The sequence below is a fragment of the Salmo salar genome, chromosome ssa05, assembly GCF_905237065.1.
Source record: "Salmo salar chromosome ssa05, Ssal_v3.1, whole genome shotgun sequence".
NCBI classification, from domain to species: Eukaryota; Metazoa; Chordata; class Actinopteri; order Salmoniformes; family Salmonidae; genus Salmo; species Salmo salar.
Window position 1 is genome coordinate 80,661,278 of NC_059446.1, and position 24,811 is coordinate 80,686,088.

At 46.2% G+C, this 24,811-nt stretch overlaps 2 protein-coding genes across 5 annotated transcripts in view; one reads left to right on the forward strand and one right to left on the reverse strand.

Annotated features, from left to right (window-relative positions):
- Positions 1-11,967, forward strand: part of LOC106605905 (serine/threonine-protein kinase ULK4) — a 285,759-nt gene extending 273,792 nt beyond the window's left edge. The window contains exons 36-37 of the mRNA XM_045719099.1: positions 10,334-10,422; positions 11,759-11,967. Coding sequence (XP_045575055.1) covers positions 10,334-10,422; positions 11,759-11,822 — 153 coding nt within the window. The 3' untranslated portion in view covers positions 11,823-11,967. The remainder of the gene's footprint in view (positions 1-10,333; positions 10,423-11,758) is intronic.
- A 114-nt stretch (positions 11,968-12,081) lies between these two features.
- Positions 12,082-22,162, reverse strand: LOC123743185 (catenin beta-1). Of its 4 annotated transcripts, none has more exons than XM_045719100.1 (17): positions 21,977-22,162; positions 18,280-18,330; positions 17,935-18,159; positions 17,492-17,745; positions 17,128-17,366; positions 16,459-16,660; positions 16,169-16,313; positions 15,892-15,995; positions 15,746-15,775; positions 15,150-15,488; positions 14,853-15,011; positions 14,619-14,738; positions 14,319-14,469; positions 13,951-14,072; positions 13,545-13,605; positions 12,980-13,204; positions 12,082-12,808 (listed from the first exon to the last, which is right to left on the reverse strand). In XM_045719100.1, the coding sequence occupies exons 2-16, from the start codon at positions 18,290-18,292 to the stop codon at positions 12,996-12,998; spliced, it is 2,373 nt and encodes a 790-aa protein (XP_045575056.1). In that variant the 5' UTR covers positions 18,293-18,330; positions 21,977-22,162; the 3' UTR covers positions 12,082-12,808; positions 12,980-12,995. The 4 variants fall into 4 exon arrangements, with proteins under 4 accessions (XP_045575056.1, XP_045575057.1, XP_045575059.1 ...); XM_045719101.1 differs by lacking the exon at positions 21,977-22,162 and adding an exon at positions 20,660-20,774; XM_045719103.1 differs by lacking the exon at positions 12,980-13,204.
- Between the last annotated feature and the right edge of the window lie 2,649 nt (positions 22,163-24,811).

Genomic DNA, 24,811 nt, shown 5'->3' on the forward strand with positions numbered 1-24,811 from the left:
AGAGTATTGTAGTATCAGCCTCTCTCTCTCTCTGTTCTACTGGTCAGTACTGGGTTGGGTTGACAGAGTATTGTAGTATCAGCCTCTCTCTCTCTCTCTGTTCTACTGGCCAGTACTGGGTTGGGTTGACAGAGTATTGTAGTATCAGCCTCTCTCTCTCTGTTCTACTGGTCAGTACAGGGTTGGGTTGACCGAGTATTATAGTATCAGCCTCTCTCTCTGTTCTACTGGCCAGTACTGGGTTGGGTTGACAGAGTATTGTAGTATCAGCCTCTCTCTCTCTCTCTCTCTCTGTTCTACTGGTCAGTACAGGGTTGGGTTGACAGAGTATTATAGTATCAGCCTCTCTCTCTCTCTGTTCTACTGGCCAGTACTGGGTTGGGTTGACAGAGTATTGTAGTATCAGCCTCTCTCTCTCTCTCTCTGTTCTACTGGCCAGTACAGGGTTGGGTTGACAGAGTATTGTAGTATCAGCCTCTCTCTCTCTCTCTCTCTCTGTTCTACTGGCCAGTACTGGGTTGGGTTGACAGAGTATTATAGTATCAGCCTCTCTCTCTCTCTCTGTTCTACTGGTCAGTACTGGGTTGGGTTGACAGAGTATTATAGTATCAGCCTCTCTCTCTCTCTGTTCTACTGGTCAGTACAGGGTTGGGTTGACAGAGTATTGTAGTATCAGCCTCTCTCTCTCTCTGTTCTACTGGCCAGTACTGGGTTGGGTTGACAGAGTATTGTAGTATCAGCCTCTCTCTCTCTCTCTGTTCTACTGGTCAGTACTGGGTTGGGTTGACAGAGAATTGTAGTATCAGCCTCTCTCTCTCTCTCTCTCTGTTCTACTGGCCAGTACTGGGTTGGGTTGACAGAGTATTATAGTATCAGCCTCTCTCTCTCTCTGTTCTACTGGTCAGTACTGGGTTGGGTTGACAGAGTATTGTAGTATCAGCCTCTCTCTCTCTCTGTTCTACTGGCCAGTACTGGGTTGGGTTGACAGAGTATTATACTATCAGCCTCTCTCTCTCTGTTCTACTGGCCAGTACAGGGTTGGGTTGACAGAGTATTATAGTATCAGCCTCTCTCTCTCTGTTCTACTGGCCAGTACTGGGTTGGGTTGACAGAGTATTGTAGTATCAGCCTCTCTCTCTCTCTGTTCTACTGGCCAGTACTGGGTTGGGTTGACAGAGTATTGTAGTATCAGCCTCTCTCTCTCTCTGTTCTACTGGCCAGTACAGGGTTGGGTTGACAGAGTATTGTAGTATCAGCCTCTCTCTCTCTCTCTCTCTGTTCTACTGGCCAGTACAGGGTTGGGTTGACAGAGTATTGTAGTATCAGCCTCTCTCTCTCTCTGTGCTCCCTAGCTCTCATTGACTATGCATGTTGCACATCATCAATTTTTCCGATCTTTCCAAAATAACACAGAGGGCTCATTTACACCTGAGTGAGCCGTTGACAATGGGTGCTCAATCTGTCCCATAGAGAACAGAGTGTTACAGAGCCTTCTCATCTATCCCAGCACCCTCTCTGCAACAAAGAGCTGCTTAATTAGCATGCATTCATTTCACTGCTGTACCCATCTAATGCACAACCACTTTTGTCTGCGCCTCATCAAAGAAATTGCTAATTACCTTACAATGTCAGAAATGGCATCCGAGCGACACACCTTTCACAAAGCAGTTCAAAGAAGACAGAGGACAGGAGACAGAGGACAGGAGACAGAGGACAGGAGACAGAGGACAGGAGACAGAGGACAGGAGCCAGGGGACAGGAGCCAGGGGACAGGAGACAGAGGACAGGAGACAGAGGACAGGAGACAGAGGACAGGAGAGGGGTCAGGTTTGTGTCAAGGGAGAAAGGTTTGTTTTGGGTTAGATCAGGGCTGTCAAACATACAGCCCATGGTTTGAGTAAAAAGAATTACATATACAGTGAGGGGAAAAAAGTATTTGATCCCCTGCTGATTTTGTACGTTTGCCCACTGACAAAGAAATGATCAGTCTATAATTTTAATGATAGGTTTATTTGAACAGTGAGAGACAGAATAACAACAACAAAAAATCCAGAAAAACGTATGTCAAAAATGTTATAAATTGATTTGCATTTTAATGAGGGAAATAAGTATTTGACCCCCTCTCAATCAGAAAGATTTCTGGCTCCCAGGTGTCTTTTATACAGGTAACGAGCTGAGATTAGGAGCACACTCTTAAAGGGAGTGCTCCTAATCTCAACTTGTTACCTGTATAAAAGATACCTGGGCCTGCTGCCTGTAGCCTAGAGCTGGACCTGCTGCCTGACATAGCCATCCCCAGTACTGCAGACTGGAGCTGGACCTGCTGCCTGACATAGCCATCCCCAGTACTGTAGACTGGAGCTGGACCTGCTGCCTGTAGCCTGACATAGCCATCCCCAGTACTGTAGACTGGAGCTGGACCTGCTGCCTGACATAGCCATCCCCAGTACTGTAGACTGGAGCTGGACCTGCTGCCTGACATAGCCATCCCCAGTACTGTAGACTGGACCTGCTGCCTGTAGCCTGACATAGCCATCCCCAGTACTGTAGACTGGACCTGCTGCCTGTAGCCTGACATAGCCATCCCCAGTACTGTAGACTGGAGCTGGACCTGCTGCCTGTAGCCTGACATAGCCATCCCCAGTACTGCAGACTGGAGCTGGACCTGCTGCCTGTAGCCTGACATAGCCATCCCCAGTACTGTAGACTGGAGCTGGACCTGCTGCCTGTAGCCTGACATAGCCATCCCCAGTACTGTAGACTGGAGCTGGACCTGCTGCCTGTAGCCTGACATAGCCATCCCCAGTACTGCAGACTGGAGCTGGACCTGCTGCCTGTAGCCTGACATAGCCATCCCCAGTACTGTAGACTGGAGCTGGACCTGCTGCCTGTAGCCTGACATAGCCATCCCCAGTACTGCAGACTGGAGCTGGACCTGCTGCCTGTAGCCTGACATAGCCATCCCCAGTACTGTAGACTGGAGCTGGACCTGCTGCCTGACATGGCCATCCCCAGTACTGCAGACTGGAGCTGGACCTGCTGCCTGTAGCCTGACATAGCCATCCCCAGTACTGTAGACTGGAGCTGGGCCTGCTGCCTGTAGCGTGACGTAGCCATCCCCAGTACTGCAGACTGGAGCTAGGCCTGCTGCCTGTAGCCTGACATAGCCATCCCCAGTACTGTAGACTGGAGCTGGGCCTGCTGCCTGTAGCCTGACATAGCCATCCCCAGTACTGCAGACTGGAGCTGGGCCTGCTGCCTGTAGCCTGACATAGCCATCCCCAGTACTGCAGACTGGAGCTGGGCCTGCTGCCTGTAGCCTGACATAGCCATCCCCAGTACTGTAGACTGGAGCTGGACCTGCTGCCTGACATAGCCATCCCCAGTACTGCAGACTGGAGCTGGACCTGCTGCCTGTAGCCTGACATAGCCATCCCCAGTACTGCAGACTGGAGCTGGGCCTGCTGCCTGACATAGCCATCCCCAGTACTGTAGACTGGAGCTGGGCCTGCTGCCTGTAGCCTGACATAGCCATCCCCAGTACTGTAGACTGGAGCTGGGCCTGCTGCCTGTAGCCTGACATAGCCATCCCCAGTACTGTAGACTGGAGCTGGACCTGCTGCCTGTAGCCTGACATAGCCATCCCCAGTACTGTAGACTGGAGCTGGACCTGCTGCCTGTAGCCTGACATAGCCATCCCCAGTACTGTAGACTGGAGCTGGGCCTGCTGCCTGTAGCCTGACATAGCCATCCCCAGTACTGTAGACTGGAGCTGGGCCTGCTGCCTGTAGCCTGACATAGCCATCCCCAGTACTGTAGACTGGAGCTGGGCCTGCTGCCTGTAGCCTGACATAGCCATCCCCAGTACTGTAGACTGGAGCTGGACCTGCTGCCTGTAGCCTGACATAGCCATCCCCAGTACTGTAGACTGGAGCTGGACCTGCTGCCTGTAGCCTGACATAGCCATCCCCAGTACTGTAGACTGGAGCTGGGCCTGCTGCCTGTAGCCTGACATTGCCATCCCCAGTACTGTAGACTGGAGCTGGGCCTGCTGCCTGTAGCCTGACATAGCCATCCCCACTACTGTAGACTGGAGCTGGGCCTGCTGCCTGTAGCTTGACATAGCCATCCCCAGTACTGTAGACTGGAGCTGGGCCTGCTGCCTGTAGCCTGACATAGCCATCCCCAGTACTGTAGACTGGAGCTGGGCCTGCTGCCTGTAGCCTGACATAGCCATCCCCAGTACTGCAGACTGGAGCTGGACCTGCTGCCTGTAGCCTGACATAGCCATCCCCAGTACTGTAGACTGGAGCTGGGCCTGCTGCCTGTAGCCTGACATAGCCATCCCCAGTACTGTAGACTGGAGCTGGGCCTGCTGCCTGTAGCCTGACATAGCCATCCCCAGTACTGTAGACTGGAGCTGGGCCTGCTGCCTGTAGCCTGACATAGCCATCCCCAGTACTGTAGACTGGAGCTGGGCCTGCTGCCTGTAGCCTGACATAGCCATCCCCAGTACTGTAGACTGGAGCTGGGCCTGCTGCCTGTAGCCTGACATAGCCATCCCCAGTACTGTAGACTGGAGCTGGGCCTGCTGCCTGTAGCCTGACATAGCCATCCCCAGTACTGTAGACTGGAGCTGGGCCTGCTGCCTGTAGCCTGACTGGACTTCACTTGTTGATAAACAGCCTCATGAATGCCAGGGGGGTGCTTCTCTAATGGCACCCTATTCCCTTTATAGTGCACTACTTCTGGTAACAAGTACAGCGCTGTATAGGGAATAGGGTGCCATTTGGGACAGAGCCAGACAGTTAATGAAATGTCATCAGGTCTTTAGCTGCAGCAAAACTCTTTCAACAAAAATACTTTCCATTTGACCGGCCACATGAAGACACACCACAACTATCCAGCCCTGTTTGTGTTTTACAAGGTAGGGGAATCAAACGTGTGCAATCAAATACGTTTTGATCTTTTCAATCAAAGTGAAGACGTGTGGGTTGCCTCTACCCTGCACCCGAACTCCCTCTGAGTCCTCATAATGATAGATGGGTTACGTCTAGCCAATTAGATAAGTGGGAAGTAGGAAGTGAGTGCGTAATACAGTTCACGTCCTGTATTCTGAATAAATTAAGTCAGGGCTTTATTTGGCTCATTTGGGCAAAACCTGGTCATTACCGTCTCAGCCATGGTCACAGACAGTCCTCTGGGTCTGTAGTCTGACGGAGGCTGAATAGCAGCACTAGTTATTAGCATGCCTAACAAATGTTTTATCCCCTAGCCCACTCTGCCCTTGCCTTCTGAATTCATTTAATTAATATGAAAACGGCTTCAATATTCATTTGACGACTTGGAACACTAATTGAATTGAGGTTACAAAAGAGCCTCAGAAAAGAAGGAAACTTCCAGTAATTGGATGTTCCGGGCGTGTTTGAGTTCTGATTCATTTGCCTCCGTCCCTCTTTCTCTCCCTCTCTGTCTCTCTGTAGTGTCTGTGTGTCAGACACTGCTGAGATAGGTGGGACCATGGTAGAGGGCATCAGAGCCTGACCTGTCCCTCTCCCTTCGCTGCAGCTCAACACACTGATCTCAACAGTCAGGGACCACAGAAACAGAAAGAGAGAGACAGGCCACACTCTGATGCTCCTCAGACCATCTGAGGTCATACGTGTGTTCATCAAACTGAATTTATACCATGAACACACAAGGTACATGTGTTTCTGTGTGAGTGCTGGTGTGACCGAGCTGGGTTCTAACCCGGGTCTCCTGCCTCTGGGAACTAACACAAGCTGCTCCTGGAACCCAATCTGCTAAATTCCACACAGATGAAAGAGCAGCACCAGAGAGGATCTCACTTTAATCTTACAGGGGGGAAATAAAGCAAAACAGTTAAGCGCAAGGGCCTTAAATCTACAGAGAACACTGGAGAGAGCTAATCATTATTATTATTATGAGAGAGAGTCCGCCAGTCTGCTCCTCTTGTCCACATGAGTTTTAAAAGTAGATCCCCTCAGACTGTATCTGTGAATGGGTTCCACTAATAGCTTCACAACCATGTTAATTCACTCTGTAATTACAAGGACTAGGGTTTACCATCCCATGTTAGCTTTGATGTACCAGACTGAGTTTGCATATGAAACATTCTGAAGAATCCACTTGTTTGTGGAGATGGGGGAGTGAGGGGAGGAGGAGTGAACGGGAAGGACGGCTGGGTTGTTGATTTTTGTTTTGCTCTAACGTTTATCTCTCTCTCTCTGAGCTAGCAAAAGGCTTGCCCCGACTTAGGAGAGGCTGTGGTCCAAAGCAGCTTAACACAGATATACAATACATCAGATGTATGCAGTTTGGCCAGTTTATCTGATAACCTGTTAGTATGGAGTCAGGATTCAGGACAGCAGAGCCACCCACCACATAACTCTCTCTCTCCTGTTCTCTCTCTCTCTCCCATGTTGTCTCTCTCCCATTCTCTCCCATGTTCTCTCTCTCCCATTCTCTCTCTCATGTTGTCTCTCTCCCATTCTCTCCCATGTTCTCTCTCTCCCATTCTCTCTCTCATGTTGTCTCTCTCCCATTCTCTCCCATGTTCTCTCTCTCCCATTCTCTCTCTCATGTTGTCTCTCTCCCATTCTCTCTCATGTTCTCTCTCTCTCATGTTGTCTCTCTCCCATTCTCTCTCTCTCATGTTGTCTCTCTCCCATTCTCTCTCATGTTCTCTCTCTCTCATGTTGTCTCTCTCCCATTCTCTCTCATGTTCTCTCTCTCTCATGTTGTCTCTCTCCCATTCTCTCTCATGTTCTCTCTCTCATGTTCTCTCTCTCATGTTGTCTCTCTCCCATTCTCTCTCATGTTCTCTCTCTCATGTTCTCTCTCTCATGTTCTCTCTCTCATGTTGTCTCTCTCCCATTCTCTCTCATGTTCTCTCTCTCTCATGTTGTCTCTCTCCCATTCTCTCTCATGTTCTCTCTCTCTCATGTTGTCTCTCTCCCATTCTCTCTCATGTTCTCTCTCTCATGTTCTCTCTCTCATGTTGTCTCTCTCCCATTCTCTCTCATGTTCTCTCTCTCTCGTTGTCTCTCTCCCATTCTCTCTCATGTTCTCTCTCTCTCTCTCGTTGTCTCTCTCCCATTCTCTCTCATGTTCTCTCTCTCTCTCGTTGTCTCTCTCCCATTCTCTCTCATGTTCTCTCTCTCTCTCGTTGTCTCTCTCCCATTCTCTCTCATGTTCTCTCTCTCTCTCGTTGTCTCTCTCCCATTCTCTCTCATGTTCTCTCTCTCTCTCGTTGTCTCTCTCCCATTCTCTCTCATGTTCTCTCTCTCTCTCTCGTTGTCTCTCTCCCATTCTCTCCCATGTTCTCTCTCATGTTGTCTCTCTCCCATTCTCTCCCATGTTCTCTCTCTCCCATTCTCTCTCTCATGTTGTCTCTCTCCCATTCTCTCTCATGTTGTCTCTCTCCCATTCTCTCTCATGTTCTCTCTCTCATGTTCTCTCTCTCTCATGTTGTCTCTCTCCCATGTTCTCTCTCTCCCATTCTCTCTCATGTTGTCTCTCTCCCATTCTCTCTCATGTTCTCTCTCTCCCATTCTCATGTTCTCTCTCTCCCATTCTCTCCCATGTTCTCTCTCTCCCATTCTCTCTTATGTTCTCTCACTCCCATTCTCTCATGTTCTCTCCCTCTCATGTTGTCTCTCTCCCATTCTCTCTCTCATGTTGTCTCTCTCCCATTCTCTCTCTCATGTTGTCTCTCTCCCATTCTCTCCCATGTTCTCTCTCTCCCATTCTCTCTCATGTTGTCTCTCTCCCATTCTCTCTCATGTTCTCTCTCTCATGTTCTCTCTCTCTCATGTTGTCTCTCTCCCATGTTCTCTCTCTCCCATTCTCTCTCATGTTGTCTCTCTCCCATTCTCTCTCATGTTCTCTCTCTCCCATTCTCATGTTCTCTCTCTCCCATTCTCTCCCATGTTCTCTCTCTCCCATTCTCTCTTATGTTGTCTCTCTCCCATTCTCTCATGTTCTCTCCCTCTCATGTTGTCTCTCTCCCATTCTCTCTCTCATGTTGTCTCTCTCCCATTCTCTCTCTCATGTTGTCTCTCTCCCATTCTCTCTCTCATGTTGTCTCTCTCCCATTCTCTCTCATGTTCTCTCTCTCTCATGTTGTCTCTCTCTCATGTTGTCTCTCTCCCATTCTCTCTCATGTTCTCTTTATCTCCATCTCACTGATGGCTCTCCCTGTCACACACACACACAGGTTGGAAGAAAGCCACAGCAGTGTAAACATGCTCAGATGAGGACCATATTTATGGTCAGGTGTTTAAAAGCGGTCCCAGCTGTGACTGTCTGCTATTTTAAGCCTCCATCTCTCCAATTTGTCTGCTGCACGGCACGCAACCGACTTTCCCACGTTTGTGTAGCGCTGACAACTGTAGCCAAGCATAGTTCTTCAGTGACTCGCTGAGTCTGACAGTGTTTAATAGCACACAAAGGAAAGCTACACTGCTTTCTCATTCAACATTTTTACCCATGCAGGCAGGGTCTTTCAGTAAAAGGGGAGTGTGTTGTCTACTAGCCATCTACTGGTAATACTACAGTTCTCTTGGATAGTGTTCTCAGTGTGGATACTAAGAATAGGACCAGGGAAGAAGAGGGAACCTGGAAATGCTAGCCTATTTCTTATTGTATTATGACATCTGTAAAAAAAGAACCACAGTATTGTTGTGGAGAATAGCATGGGGTTGTAGACAGCCGGGGTATTAAGCAATATTACAGCGGATAGAATTATAGGACGAGAGAGGAGCTCAGAGAATTAGGGAAAGTCTCTCCTCCGAGGTACATAACCCTGTTGCCTGGCAACGGGCGGTACTTTGCTGGCAGTGTGGAAGGAGCCGGCGATGTCACAGGAGATTACAATGAAAATGTATTTGCAGCTTCATAAACCCAGTGGAGTAATTACCCCCGCTAGTTGGTTTAGTCATCCAGATCCATTAAACACGGATGCCTTGTCATCACCTTTCCATCCCACTAAAAGAGCAGCTCACACAAGGCCACGAGGACCACTGACAACTCAATGACTCACCTTCTAGGCAGCACCTCTCTGGGTTGAGATGGTCAGAGAGAGGGTATTATCAAGAAGGACCAGAGCATTGCCCTGAACTGAAGTAGGATTGATACAGAGAAGTGGGATCCAGAACCTTTCTCACCCAGAGGATTGGAAAGCGAGAAGCCGGCTTGGGGGTCAGGTTGCTGGCAGGCTGTGTCCATTGCAGCTAAGACCGCCCTCAAGCAAAGTGTGCGTCAGATTCTAATTTGTGCTCTGCCTTAATCCCAAACCTACCTTCCCTCTTTGACCATGCTGTATTTGAAGCTGTGAAGCGATGGAGCCTTGCGTCTCAGTCTCCCAGACTGCATCACTCACCTCACCTGGTGGCCCAGTTCAGGTTGACAGGAGAGACTAGAGACCCTGGCTGCCTTGGTTGGAGAAGCTCCGTCGCTCCAGGCTCCATTGTCAGAGAGATGATACTGAGATCCCCCCTGGCCCTGGCTCCATAACCCCTGTACTGGGTTTTACTCCCTCTCAGCCTCCTGTCCTGCAGTCAGCCCCCTTTGTTCTGCATGCATGCCTGGGCTCAGGCTCTATACACTAAGCTGGAGATCACAGGCAGAAACACTCTCCTTTCTTTCCTGTCAAGTGGGAACCAGTCCTTGGCTGCCTTGTCTCCCCACCTCTTCCTGTTTCTGAGCTGGACTAAGGAGATGTTATCACGTGCAAAAGGCTGGTGTTGTAATAAAGCACCTGCTCCAGATATAAACCACTATAGGGGCAGCACTGTCTCCCTGCTGCTGTTGATTTTCCAACGTAACGTCAGACGTCTACTCTAGTCGAACTCCCGTGAACCAGACCTGGGTTCAAATAGGATTTGTTTTCTTTCAAATACTTTAGCTGAGCTTGATTGAGTTTGCCTGGCGCAATGGGAACCAATAGAATAGTCCCAAAAGTTTTCAGAACCCTGCCCATCTGGCTCAAACAAACACTGAAGTATTTGAAACCAGGTTTGCTGCGGTCCTGCGGTGTAGGAGGCCTCTCTAATGTAACAGTAGGCAGGGGAGGGAACAAACACCTGTTTTCCATTAGCACACAGACATTCCTCTATCTGCCTCCATTTTGTGTGTGCTCCAATGTAGGCTAGCTTTTAAAGCACCAGTGAGTGAATTGTCTGTTCGTTCAGTAGTAACTATGCCTGGCTACACCCTATAGAAATATAACCCCAAGGCTATACGAGTTGTGAAACCTGATCCATTGTTTTTGTAGTGTGTACTTGGTCATTCTGTCTTTGTTTTTTCCCAGATCCCAGCTACTACAGACAGTTTGTGGTACAGCTCAGCTGAGGGTCAAGAGCTGGTCCATGTTCTTCAGAGACTGAGTCATTCTGCCAGGTGTGTATTCAACAGACTCTCTCCAGTCTCCACTCTGATCCCTCTCTAGAACTCCAGCTTTGTCCTCGGGGCTCTGCTTTGATCCATTCATGTGGGAGGCCAAGGCAGGGTTGTGCGATGAAAGATTCCTTGAGCCCGTTGCGGCTCGAACTGGGGATAGTGGCCCATTGTTGGGCTGCTAGAGGCCTCCCTCCCTTTCTGAAATGGAAAAACAATCCCTTTGAAGTTGCCTAGCCAGGCTTATGAAGCAGAGCTTTGGACAATATTGGGGTTTGGGGCAAAGTGGTGGTGAAATTCCAAACTTCTCTCCATGTGTGACTGCTGGACTACGTCACCACCTCGCTCACCATGGCAACCAAGGGGAATTTATTTTCTTTTGAGATCCTTAAGGGGCAATCAGCAGTTGCTACATACATTTGAATAGATCTTATGCCTCATGAGCTTTGTCCTACCCCATCAGAACCCAAAATAAGCATGTTTTACTGTAAAAACCACTAGCCTCAACATTGTTCATTATAATTTGTCAATCCTTGCATCCATGGCTCTGAATTTGAGTGAATACATTTCTCCTGCCTCATCCGTCAGCTTTTTACTGAACCGGGGAGGGGCTTCATCATTTCTCCTGCCTCATCCGCCAGCTTTTTACTGAACCGGGGAGGGGCTTCATCATTTCTCCTGCCTCATCCGCCAGCTTTTTACTGAACCGGGGAGGGGCTTCATCATTCCTCCTGCCTCATCCGTCAGCTTTTTGCTGAACCGGGGAGGGGCTTCATCATTTCTCCTGTCTCATCCGTCAGCTTTTTACTGAACCGGGGAGGGGCTTCATCATTCCTCCTGCCTCATCCGTCAGCTTTTTACTGAACCGGGGAGGGGCTTCATCATTCCTCCTGCCTCATCCGTCAGCTTTTTACTGAACGGGGAGGGGCTTCATCGTCCTCCTGCTGATTGCCACTAACAGAATGCTATAGTGTGACAGTCAGGAGGACTGGAGGTGCATAGCTTGTTCAACTCTAGAAAGTGGACATAACAGGACTCTACATTATTGGGCAAGTCAGTCATCATCTAAGATTTAGTGAATTAGCCAAATTAAAATGTGGCCTTTTGAAGAATGAGACAGCTTTATCATGGAGACAGAGCAGTGTTTGAAATTGAATATAGGCTACAAGAAGTATTTATCAAAGCCTAGTTCATCACAATGGAGGGCTCTGCTGATGGAATTAACAGGATTGAGTTTAACTGGCTCCATGTAATTGTTGTTAGGGAGGAAAACTGAGGGACAGAACAGCTGGAGGAGAAGAGATCATCACATCTGTCCATTGTCCTCATCTCTTCCCAGGTCCCATGCTGATGTTGCTGTGGTTTCACTGGCAGCGGAGATCCTGACAGGGATTGGATTCTAGAATGTTGATTCATCAGCAACAAGGGCTTGGCTTCTAGAAGGACCATAATTCACATCCGTGATCAGCAACATCAACCGTGTCTCCAGTATGCTGTCTTGCTCTATAATAAAACTGGCATCCATTGTGGTTTTGCTTTCCATTCTAATATCGCTTCACAATACTTTAGATTTTTTAAAGGATGTGCAAGTTGAGTACAAAGGACACATTTGCCCCATGTAGCCTAACAACTAGTCAGTTCCATAAACCACCAAGACAGAGCTGAAATTAAAGTCCATTTTTATTGTTTAGCCATGTCATGACCATGTCTCCAATAAGCACAGCAGGCTACAATAATTAGGGATTCTTTTCACCTCCTTGAACAGCTATCAACTAAAAGACACTTAAAAAAAGAAACTGCTGCCCTCCCCACAGACCCTTTGGAACAGTTGTGACACTACAAACAGTGCACACTTAAAGCAAGAAAATATTTGGACCATTTCCAATTCTTGGTTTTATACAAAAGCTACACAATGTTACACTTGATCAGAATACAATGCAACTGATTATTAGTGTTCTACACCATATCATTTTAATTGGAGCATTACCACTATAACTTAACACTACGAGAGAGACTTAAAATGGATACAAATTACTGCAGAAAAGACAGGTGAGTATAATAACAAGCTATATCAGTACCATTACAGACTGAAGAATCATACAAAATAAAATGTAAAAAAATACAGACCAGGGTTTTAAATTCCATCTTTAGATCCACTCTTCAGCGTCATTTTCTTTGAGTAACCCACTCCAGGAATTCCTTTAACGCAGTTTTAACTCCCACAAAAGACCAGAACAAAGTTTTACTTCCACTCCACGTGTTCCCATAGGAAACTCAGCTTTCAGTAGTGTGTCAGGCACTTTCTGAGATACTAGCCCACTTTCAAAAACCTCCCAGCAACTTCTCCAGCCAAATCACAATGCAGGTTCATTCAGATCAGACGATACACCTGGAGAGGCGGAGAGGAGAGGCACCGGCATTACTATGGGACCACACAGCATGAAGAGAAGCTAGAAGAGCAGAGTTAGAAACTTCAGCCACAGTAGTAGAAGTCCAAGCATGCACCAGCCTGTCACCGCCAAACACAGCCGTGGTGCCTAGTCTTAACACAGCTCCTTACCTAAAAAGTAGTCTATTTACAGGTCAGTATCAAACCAAGCCAACTGATTGCTGTCGCCTGGGGGAAGCCCATCGATCAGGTCTTGGGCGTGGCCCAGGTCGGGCAGCCCGTCAACTGGGTATTCAGGGCCTGGGTGGTGGGCACCCATGTCATGGTCCATCATGGAGTCCATACCCATGGAGTCCTGCCCATATCCCCCAGAGTGGAAGGAGCGATAGCTAGGGTCTGCCAATGGAAGTGATGGAGGGAGCACACACACTTGTTAGAGAGCTTATTAAAACAAGCACCACACAGTAGTAGGATCAAAACAACCAATCATAATCCTCAGCCAATCACAGTACCAAACAAAGCCACTACAAATCCAAACTACTTGGTCTGCAATCTAAAGTGGACTGCTGTGCTGCTGACCAGTTGCAAGCTTTAGCTAGCACACTGGGGCCAAGGGGAGTTAGTGTCAGGGGATTGCTGCTGGAGGAGCCCAGGTGCTGGCTGAGAGCTGGGCTGTTATGTGAGCAGCAGTTTGAGAGCTGCACACCAGGACAAGGCACCATGAGACAGTGCTTACCTTCTTGACGGTAGCCCAGGGCATCTCCCTGAGCTCCGATGTCCAGGCCCAGATCTCCTGTCTAGAGAGAGAAAGACCAGAGAACACAACATCAGGAACAAGGATCACATCAGTAATCACCAACAGCCCTGAGGTGTTCTGCCTAGAAGTTCTGTCATGGGCCATGAACACAATACACTTCCTCAGTAAATACAGGGCTCCTGGCTCCAGATCCAAGCACATATAATACTTTAAAGTTCTTTTAAAGTATGACACTTCACGTAATTTGGCATGGCTCCCCAGCGTCTCCCAGGCTGCTTCCCAATTGGCACCTTAATCCCTTTATTGTGCACAACTTTTGACCAGGGCCCATAGGCCGTGTGCCATTTGAGATGCAGCAGACAGAATTGACTAAACAGCAGCGCACCTCGTTCCAGGTCATAGGCTCCGTCCTGAACAGGGAGCTGGTGAGCTCCACAGACAGACGCTTCTTATAGTCCTGGGGCTTGTCTTCAGACATACGGAACAGAACGGCAGCAGCATAGGTGGCTGAGGAGAGAACACAAACAGGGTTGAGTTGTCTCACTTACCCATCCATAGAAAGTAATGCACCAACGGCTGGCTAGACAGATCCTTCTGGACAGAGGCCTAAACCATAGATATTCTAGAATTCCCATGACATAGACCTGCATAGCTCTAGAATGGCAACTATTTTCATTTATTTGTGGGCTAAACAATCATAAGAGTTCTGAGGCGCCAACAGAGATGGTTGTGGACCGAGGCCTGTTAACTCACCCACGCCCTCGTTTCTGGAGTGAAGCAGCTCTGTGAGGGGGGCGGTGGCACCCTCAGCCTCGATGGCCTCCGCTGCCTCCTTGTCCTGGGCCAACTCACACAGAACTCCTGCAGCCACACGCTGAATGTTCTCAATGGGAGAATACAACAGCTGCAGCAAAAAGAGAGGAGGAAGGTACAGGAGTTGCAAAGATCAGATTAGTTATAAAAAATAAAAAAGGGTGGTTGAAATTGGATAGAACAAAATCCAAAATCTGTAGTTGTGGGGAGCAGTAAATGTAAGTTTCTTAGAGGTCTTACCTGGACAAAGAGTGGAATGGTGTTGAGTCCTCTGATGACGATTCTGTTGTGGACGTCTCTAGCCAGGATGTGCAGAGCTCCAGTACAGCCCTCCACAATCTCCTCCATACGAACTCCCTCCTGTGGTGCAGGACAACCGTTAGTTCAGACTACAGAGAGCATTGAGGAAACCTGTGTGCTTATTGGGAGACAGATGCACTGTGTGGAGGTGTATGTTACGCTTGTGTGTCTTACCACAAACTGCTGCTGGGTGCCTCCCATGGAGGTGCGTCTCTGGGTGTCCTGGTGGGCTCTGACCAGCAGCTGCACCAGTCTGGGGATGGCCCCCTGCTCACGCAGAGGGGCATGGTTGGCTGGACACAGAGCCAGGTTACGGATTAGGCCCACAGTGGCCTGGAAGGAAGAGATCATGTTTAAACCATTTCATTTCCAAGTTGGGGAACTCAGTCTACAGATGAAAAGGCTCTGCTACTAACTTGATGTGGAAACAAATTGATTGGCCACATCCCATTTTCATAAGTCAAACATTACCTTGATGAGGGGCCAGTGGGAGGGGGGATGCAGCAGCTTGACCACCACAGGCAGGCCGTAGTGAAGCCGCACGGCATTCTGGGCCATCTCAGCATCCTGGTGGCGGCTGGTGAGGTGGCGCAGGGCGCAGATGGCCGGCTCAGTGATGTCCTCGCGGTCTCCGGCACGCAGCACGGTACGGACCAGTGCCTCAATCCCCCCAACCTGACACACCATCATCTTGTTCTTGTAGTTGTTGCAGGTGAGGTTGGACAGGATGCCGGCAGCACACGTCACCACGTTGATGTCATCAGAGCCCAGGAGCTGGACCAGGGTCCCCAGCAGACCTTCCATACCCTCCTGTTAGAGGAAAGGAATACACCGGCATGTCTCATCCAGACCAACACAGCTAACCACCAGACAGCCTTACACTGATCGCTTCTTCTCAGAGAGATGCTTACACTAATTCCTCTTCTTCAGGTGGGTTTAACTCTTTACTTTAATGAGCCTTTAGTAAGTCAGTTGAACTTTAAGGGTGCGATGAGCTGGGCTGTAGATGAAGTGGGCTCTGACTAGCCACAGCTCCAACACAGAAAGGCAGGAAGGACTACTTTTACCTGCATCACATCTACTTCAGCTAAGGTCGTCTTCTCCATGGAAAAAGGCAGGGAGACAGAAAGAGAGCTCTTATGTAGGAAGAATTCAGGAAGGAAAGGTGTAGGAAAGAGGAACAGAGGTGTGCTAGTGGGGGACGGCTCCTCACCTGTTTGGTGGCAGCGTCTGACAGGTTCCTGAGGGTCCACAGGCAGTTCTGGACTAGTCTCTGACTGGGGTCTGTGAGGTGAAGCCCAAGTGCCTGCATACCACCTGGAGAAACACACAGCCTTTAGCCCAGCTCACTGAGTATCAGTGGAGACCCAACTGAACTAAAGTGAGGGTAAGAACCAACTTTGCAATATGCATGTTATGTAATAATTTATTTATTTTTTAAACTGAGGCAGACTCAATAAAAAGGTCCATAAATAAAAGGTAGTACGTACCAGCCTCTACGATGGCAGGCTTGTTGCTGGAGCAGACAGAGAGCACTTTGAGAACTCTACTGGTAGTCCACAACAGCTTTTCATATGTGTAGGTCCTCATGATGTTGACCAAGGCCTGGGGCCCACCGCTGGCCAGGATGATAAGCTGGGAGGGAGTAGCATCAAAGATGTTTAAAAACACCCAGACGGATCACAAGCAATGCCGAATTAAGGGACAGAGCAAAGCATCAAAGATGTCTAAAACCAAGAGATCAGTAAATTAAAAATAAAAAAATCAGTAAGTTCCTTACCTTGCTTTCTTGGTTGCCGTAGGCAAGGATCTGAAGGCAATCTGTTGTGATGGCGAGGAATTTGACGTTTGTCTTGTTGAGCAAGGCCACCATTTTCTGCAGGCCGCCGGCCAGGCGCACGGCCATCTTGGCACCCTCCTGGTGGAGCAGCAGGTTGTGTAGGGTGGTGATGGCGTAGAACAGCACCGAGTCCACTGGGGACCTGAGGAGACAGTTTTAGGTTGGAAGGTACCAAAGGCTAACTGAACACACAGGAAGGTAACTGTAGTGACAAACTACATGGCAGAGAAAGTAGCTAAAGAAAAATCAGGGCTGTTTGAGAGGGAACCGTTAGAGCAGCATTTCCCCCAACTCAGTCCTGGGGACCCCAAGATGGTGCGCATTTTGGTTTTTGCCTTAACACGACAGCTGATAAAATAAATCAAAGCTTGACTTGTTGGTTATCCGACTAGGCTGTGTAGCGTTAGAGCAACAAAAACAATGGTCAGTTTGGGAAATACTGAGTTAGAGCAAGACGTTGCACACAATCTAATCTTGACCACATAATGAACAGTTAGTGAGATGCAGGGGGACTTTTAGATCAGTGATTCTGTGCAGTCCATCTTAAAACAACTTCCTTAGAAACTCTCAAGACAGGTCAGGTTACAGTCCAAGGGCTGACCGACATACCCAAGCATTTTGACAAGGGCAGGGATGCCCCCAGACTTGAAGATGGCCAGCAGACCCTCTCTGTGGTGGGACAGGTTGTGCAGGGTGCCGGCGGTGCAGCGGGCTGTCTCCACATCGTTGGTGTTCTGCATGGTGCGCACGATTGCCGACACCATCTGGGGGGAGCGCATGATGGCGTGGCGGCTAGCCTCCTTCTTGGACAGCTGGTGTACCATCACTGCAGCCTTGTTCACCACCACCTGGAGGAATGAAGACAGGAGAAGAGGTCAGGACAGAACTCTATATAACCTAACACCATTAAGTCAGGTGCATTTCCTAGTTGGTTGGGGACCGAAGCGGGCCGGTTGTGGTTAGCTATACGCACCTGGTCCTCGTCGTTGAGTAGTTTGGTCAGCTCAGGGATGGCGCGGGTGGCCAGCTCGGCGTCATCCTGGTAGTTGATGAGGTTCACCACGGCATGCTTCAGCATCTGAGAGGGCTCAGCCAGCCGCTGCACGTTGGTGGGGTGGGCCCCATCGAACTGTGTGGAGGGAAGCTGCATGCCCTCGTCCAGGGTCTCTGGAAACATGGCCGCACGCACCCTCTGGGCTCTGGTCATGGCATACTGCCCATCAATGTCTGGAGAGAGAGGTTAGGTCAGAGCCACTTCTAAGATGGTGGCCAGATTCCTCTAAAGAGGAGTCGGAGCCAAAGCTGAGGTTTGTCAGTAGAATGAAGTGCCAACTACTATCCATTAACTTCATACCATGTGACATGTTCAAACTTCCAGTCAAGCATTCCCATGGTATTGTAGTGTCATTTTTTTACCTGCCACTTGGTCTTGTGTGAAGGACTGAGAGAAGCCCTGCTCCCACTCGTACAGCACCTGGTTATCCACATCCTCCTCCTCTGGGTTGCCCTTCCCACTCAGGGAGGGGGCGGTGGTGGTAGCCCCTGAGTGGATACCAGAGTCCAGGTATGACTGCTGCTGCCAGTGGCTCACTGCAGCCTTTCGGTCAGGCTCCATGGCCATGTCCAGCTCCATCAGATCAGCTAGACGTTAGAAAACAACCAGCGTTAGGTTACCTGGAGGCAGTTCAACCAGAGGGGAAGACCGTTGAATTAAATCAGTGCTAGCAATGTTTAAGTTACTCTAAAAAGCTGAATACTTACACTGGGAAGCCATGTTACTTTCAAAAACCACAGCCTGCACAGCTTCCAGATCTGAAAGTAACAGAACAGCAAAGTTCATTCATATAGCCGTTTCCACCTCAGCTCATGCCAAAACAAATAGCACAAAGCAACCTTTTCATTGGACCAGCTAAATTCCAGCAGAGGTAAAAAACAGAATCAGGGTTACATTACCTAGACATCAAATGAACTGCTAACTTAGTGAGTCATACATTTAGCCACCAACTTGGCAGCTAAACTAATGGAGGCCAAATCAAAACAGTGGGGAATGGGGGGGTGGGATGTCAAAGACAGCAAAAAAAAGTCAAAAATGTCAGATTGGTAGCACATCCTCAAATGAAGACAATCTGTTAAGTACAGTCCCTTGGAGTAATAAACAAGAATTCCAAAGAGAGTTCTGTTAGACCCTATATTCTGGGTTCTAGAAGAGCAAATCAAGCTTTATTTATACGCCACATTTCAGACACCTCAAAAGCTGAAATATTTAATAAACCTTTTTTTTTTAATAACACAAACTGAACTAAAAAGCACCGTGAGGAAATGTGAAGCTAAAGGATTTTGATAGCGCCATAAGTGACAGTGATGTAAAAATGTTAACTGCATGTCGCAGCACAACAATCTATGAACCCCTCAACCAACGATTGTAACATGATCCCTCAGACAGGTCCGATGCGAAACACTAGGGCTACGAGGATACCAGTATCACCATACAAGTATTGTGGCAAGGAAACTAAATATGAAGCAGATTTAATATTTAGGAAAACAGCCATAATGTTGGCAACAAATGTCATCCAAAGTCAGATGTATTTTCCAAGCTATAGCACACAATATTTTACATACGTTTAAGGACCAAAACTTGTGCCTTGTGTTGTTTGACATGAACATTTTGCAATGCTGGCATCCTCCCAGCCCAACAAAACACCTTGCTACAGCATTAGCAGGGCACATGGCAGAGATACCATCACAACTGTGTTTTAGTTTATACAAGTGTAATGAATTCCATTCAAATTATTGTCATTTCTACCACAGTACCCCCCCCCCCACACACAAAAAAAAAATCTCCCAGTATCACCAGACCCTCTGGTGGGCAAATTAAAACCCACATGCAGAGCAGTAGCTACACTGAGGGAATTAGATGGGAAGACAGTTAGCTTTGCTCACTACCCAGTTTGGGTCATTATCAGAACCCAGCAGCAGACAATGAGTCAGTTTAATAAACTGCAGCAAACCAATCAATATCCAAAACCATCCCTGGCAATTCAATCCGATTGCTTCAATTTAAACTAAAGAGCAGTATGAATCAGAGTTGGAGGCTGCACTTTTCAAAGGGGCTATGATGGGATACTTGTCCTCATACCCATGTTAAATAGTCACTCACAGTTTCTATGGAGATTATTCAGCACATCTGCTTGCAATGCACTAAAAGGCTAGTAGTCAAAACGGCATTCATCTGTGGTGGAGGGGGTCTGAAAACACTACTATATTGCCCTGGGCTAAAGACACTGGAACCTAATAGGCTGTTTCAAGGGACATGGATTCCTAGAGCACCAGAAGATCAACAGTTCAAGGAACATAGATTAATTTGCCAATGTTGCCTATCTAGGATACAACCAAGCCTACCGACATAATGGTAAACATATGGAAAGCAATTGAGCAATTCAGAGGAGATCATAAGCAAACCAAATGAACATTTCCAAGCTGTTTAATCTTGAGTTCCCTAACCATTACCATGTGTCTGTTTAAAAAAAACAACCACCAAGTTAAATGGAGGTTAAACGTAGCAACATGAACGTGGCTGTCAGAGAAACTACCAGAGAAAGCTTGGTAGCTGCTCTATTGTGAGCCGAATTTCAGAGCAGTGTGCACAGTCAGCAGTCACAACTACTAATTCCTGGTCCAGTTTGGCCTACTGTGCATACTACCATGGCCAAATTCTCTTAGAGCCTGTAGCCATTCAATTGCTGCTAAGATTGTAACTAACCACCCATCAATAAATATGATTTTAATGAAAATGCATGACAATGTCAAACAAGAACATCTGTCTTAGCAAACAAGTATTGTTTACTGTATTAGGCTACTACTCGTCATTGACTGTAGTAACATCCAAGCAAATAGACTGGAACTCTTGCAACGAATTTAACCGTTTCTCTGAATTTGACTTGGTTTCTTATTAACTGCGCTAGACATGTAACCAATCATGAATCATGCCCTAGCTTTCAGCAACTTTTACAGCATCCGATGCTGTAAAAGTTGAAGAAAAGTACGGCATCAAATTCTAAAACCTCAATTTCATTCTCAGAAACAATGAATTCACAGAGGTATGTGCCATACCTTGCTCAAGACCGAAGTTTCGATAACTTACTGTGATTTAGCAAGCCACCAATCCTCCAGGAAAGTATGCAAATGTTAGTGGGTAGATGAATCACGGCAATATCCGTGACAACGTTATTGTATTGTCAATATTTTGTAGCCTAACAAACAATAAGATACACGTTACAATGTCCAAGGCAAAGACATCATGCACGTTTCTTCCAAATATCAAGTCACCTCCACGGTGAAAATATTATTTGCATGCGTGAGATGATCCCGATTAAAAACAACGTTGGGTTCTTTATGGGGTATTTCCGGAGTAGTTCCGCTGTGTTTCCCTAGAAATTGGTGGCAAGAGCAGAAAAATCTTCCACCATCGAGCTAGCTCCCCACCCCCACATTACAACCAAGTCCACTTCAGTCTGCCCGAATTTCCGATGAGCAACGACTCAAATTTCAGTCAAGCTCCTCCTCAACATCCTCTCAAATCACAACGGCTAAGGAATTTGTCGGTCTTTGTTTAAATTGACGACCAGTAAAACAGTTTCACCCAGTTCCTAAAACAAAACTTGATTTATTGACAGCAGTATCACGTTTGACGAAATTAAACAATATTTGTTTACTTTGATAATGTTAGTTAACAACTCCACTTAGTTACAATGGGCATCTTATATTGAAATAAAGTTACTTTATTTACAATAAAATCAGTTGATGAATTTAAAGTTACTGTTGGACGTGGGATAGTGTTTGCGCTATTGCCATCCATTTCGACGTAGCTAGTGACATTAGCAAAAATGGAACCTTTTACTATTATCTAGCTAGCCAGACAACGTTAGCTGCTTGATTGAAAAATGTTCTCTCCCTCATTAGTCTTAACTAGCTTGCTAACGTTACTTAAATGTCTCCCAGTTCAAGCCAATTGAAAAGTAACAGGGCAAAACGTTCCAGTCAGCTGTATCAATAGTTGCTAACTAGACAGTTGTTTCTCACGACCACTAACATGAGTCAGAGCGCCGGAATGTTGACCTAGCTAGCAAATCACCTCGTTTACGGCAGCTAGCAAACGCTAGCTAGCGGGGAGTGTCCGGGCCATGGCGCAGCCTGCTACCACCATGGCTAGCTGGCTAAAAAGGAATTCAATTAGTTTCTGATAAAACTATTTGTGAATTCCAATCAATTCTGTACGACTCCAGATGTCGTGATCACGATGCGCTGATATTCAGATTGCTTGCCACCGCCTTTGGACTGCGGAAAACATTTGCCTACAAACTAGCTAACTTCGCTAGCTACCAACCAAATACAACGCAATACATTCGATGTCAAATCCAAATAAAAAAATATATATAAAAAAATGAACGAAGATGCCTACCCTTGTCAAAAGCCACAAATCGGTCTCCTCGCGTTTAGGTTGAGAGAAAAATAAATTTAAAAAAATACGTTAAAATTACAATCACAAGCGAGTCCTTCGACTACCCCCTCAGCAGTCAAGGAACAACTTGGCTACTGCTGTTGAATCATTGGGTTTAAGATGGCGTCGCACTGTAATAGACCGAATTACAATTATGTGGCAACTCTATCCTTCCGCATGTAGGAATAAAATAGATACCATATCATGGTCTTTATCAAATTATCAAAGTGAAGTCCGTTATATATATGTATATTAGAAACAATCTTAAAACAACTTCATACAACTATAATGTATTGTATTTTATAAAAGGAAAGAACAAATCCTGATCATAAAATCGGCGTATGAATCCAGATGGTATGAAGTTCCGGCAGTGTACCTTTTCCGTAAATTAGGATGAAGACCAGGAATGCATCTATGGATGGGACTGCAAAATTCTTCAATGGACAATCACATCATTTTCAAAAAATTGCAGTACTTCTGTACGGAATCTTAAAACGGACAGCTTATTGTTTCAACTGAATTTACTAAAGAGATATTCACAATGCTATACTGAAAACGTTCTCAGAGGCATTTAGTTCTACTGCATATCTGAAAATAGCTTATCTCTAGCCTAGGCACTGCTCAGAATATACTAAGGGTATTTGGAATGTAGTGTGTGTAGGAACTGTTTATTTTTTTCAAAACGATTCCCCTGATTCCATATAATGTTGCAACAGTCATGACTCAAGATACATGATGGTTTTATGATCACCTTGATTTCCTTTCTATATTTTCCACAACATTGTGTCATGTTTATCTTGTACTGAATCAAATTGTATTGGTCACATACACATGGTTAGCAGATCATGCGAGTGTAGCGAAATGCTTGTGCTTCTAGTTCTGACAGTGCAGTAATACCTAACAACTACCTAATACACACAAATCTTAAGGGGTGAATGAGAATGTGTACATATAAATATATGAATGAGCGATGGCTGAGTGGCATAGTCAAGGTGCTATAGATGGTATAAAATACAGTATATACATATGATAGGAGTAATGTAAGATATGAAAACAACATTAAAGTGGCATTATTTAATGTGGCATTGTTTAAAGTGACTAGTGATCCATGTATTAAAGTGGCCAGTGATTGGGTCTCAATGTAGGCAGCAGCCTCTCTGAGTTAGGGATTGCTGTTTAGCAGTCTGATGGCCTTGAGATAGATGTAGTATACCTGAATATCCCTTTGTGAATAACATCCTAGAAGATTAATAACAAGGAAGCTGCAATCAGAAAAAAATGTGGCAGTGCAATAAATACTGAACAAAAATATAAACACAACCATTTAAAAGATGTTACTGAGTTACAGTTTATAGAAGGAAATCAGTCAATTAAAATAAATAAATGATGCCCTAATCTATGGATTTCACATGACTGGGCAGGGGCACAGCCATGGGTGGGCCTGGGAGGGCATAGGTGGCCTTTTATTGTCCTCAGCACAAGGTGCACCTGTGTCATGATCATGCCGTTAAATCAGCTTCTTGATATGTCACACCTGTCAGGTAGATGGATTATTTTGGAAAACGAGAAATGCTCACTAACAGGGATGAGAACAAATTTGTGCACAAAGTTTGAGAGAAATACGTTTTTTGTGCGTAGGGAACATTTCTAGGAGCTTCTATTTCAGCTCATGAAAAATGGGTTTAATCTTGGATGTTTTACAGGGTTGGTGTCAATTCCATTTCAATGCAATCAATTCTAGTCTAATGTAAAAATAAAATAAAAATAGAGACTCATATCTGAAATGATTTTTAAAAAATGGACAATAAAATAAATAAATTAGATTCACACAAGGAATGAGTTGTTAATTGCATGAGAATCTAAAAGTATGTACAGTAACAACTATTCTCTCCGCAAAATATGGCCATCAAGGCACTGCAGTAGACTTTCTTACCTAAACTTTCATGGTCAGGAGGATTCCTGTCCAAAAATAAAGCAGGGTCTCAGTTGACTGGGAGCAGAGGTTTGCCAAATGTGACCCCAAATGTTGGGCCTTTGTCAGTACTTTATTAAGTGTAGTACTCACCTGACCAAAAAAACTCTCTCTTATAGATAACCTTCAGGTGACATTATTATGTGGACACAGAGATTCGTTTCACATCTTTATTTACAATATTGTTTTTAAGGGAATTGTATTGGCAGGAATATATAATGAACACTAGGCCTAGATGTGACATGCCAATGATCGTTTATACAAAAATATTACTAGAATTACATCAGTGATAAATTACATTTGTTCCCCAAAAAATCCTGTAGATCTGTTTTGACCTCAATACGTTCTGATGAACAGTCAGGGTGTAAACATTAAGACATTATATTCAGTATCCAAGTCAATATGCAAGGTCTGAATGGATAACAGTACATTATTGTAAATGTAGATTCCAAGGCAAAACAATTATATTGAAGGCCCAATGCAGCCATTTTTAAATCAATATCAAATCATTTCTGGGTAACAATTAAGTACCTTATTGTAATAGATTTCCATTCAAATGGACCAAAACAGCTTTTTAGCAAAAAAAACAATTTCTCAAGCAAGAATTTTGCTAGGACTGTCTGGGAGTGGTCTGAGTGGGGAGGGTAACACAGAAAACTAGCTGTTATTGGCAGAGGTTTGGAGCTCTCTTTGTTATTGGTCTATTAACCAATTTACCGCATGGTGACTTCACTGGGCCTTAAAGAAAAGAATTACATTTAATTTAGAAATAAAACAATTCAAAATACTGTTACTGTGAAACCCACTGATAAATCATAAATAGA

Excerpts from the sequence above, each read along its gene's own strand:
- LOC123743185 (XM_045719100.1), bottom strand. Across the intron at positions 16,661-17,127 it reads GCCCTTGTCAAAATGCTTGG|GTCCCCAGTGGACTCGGTGC; the intron begins GTATGTCGGTCA and ends CTGTCTCCTCAG. Across the intron at positions 14,739-14,852 it reads GCACCCAGCAGCAGTTTGTG|GAGGGAGTTCGTATGGAGGA; the intron begins GTAAGACACACA and ends CCTGCACCACAG.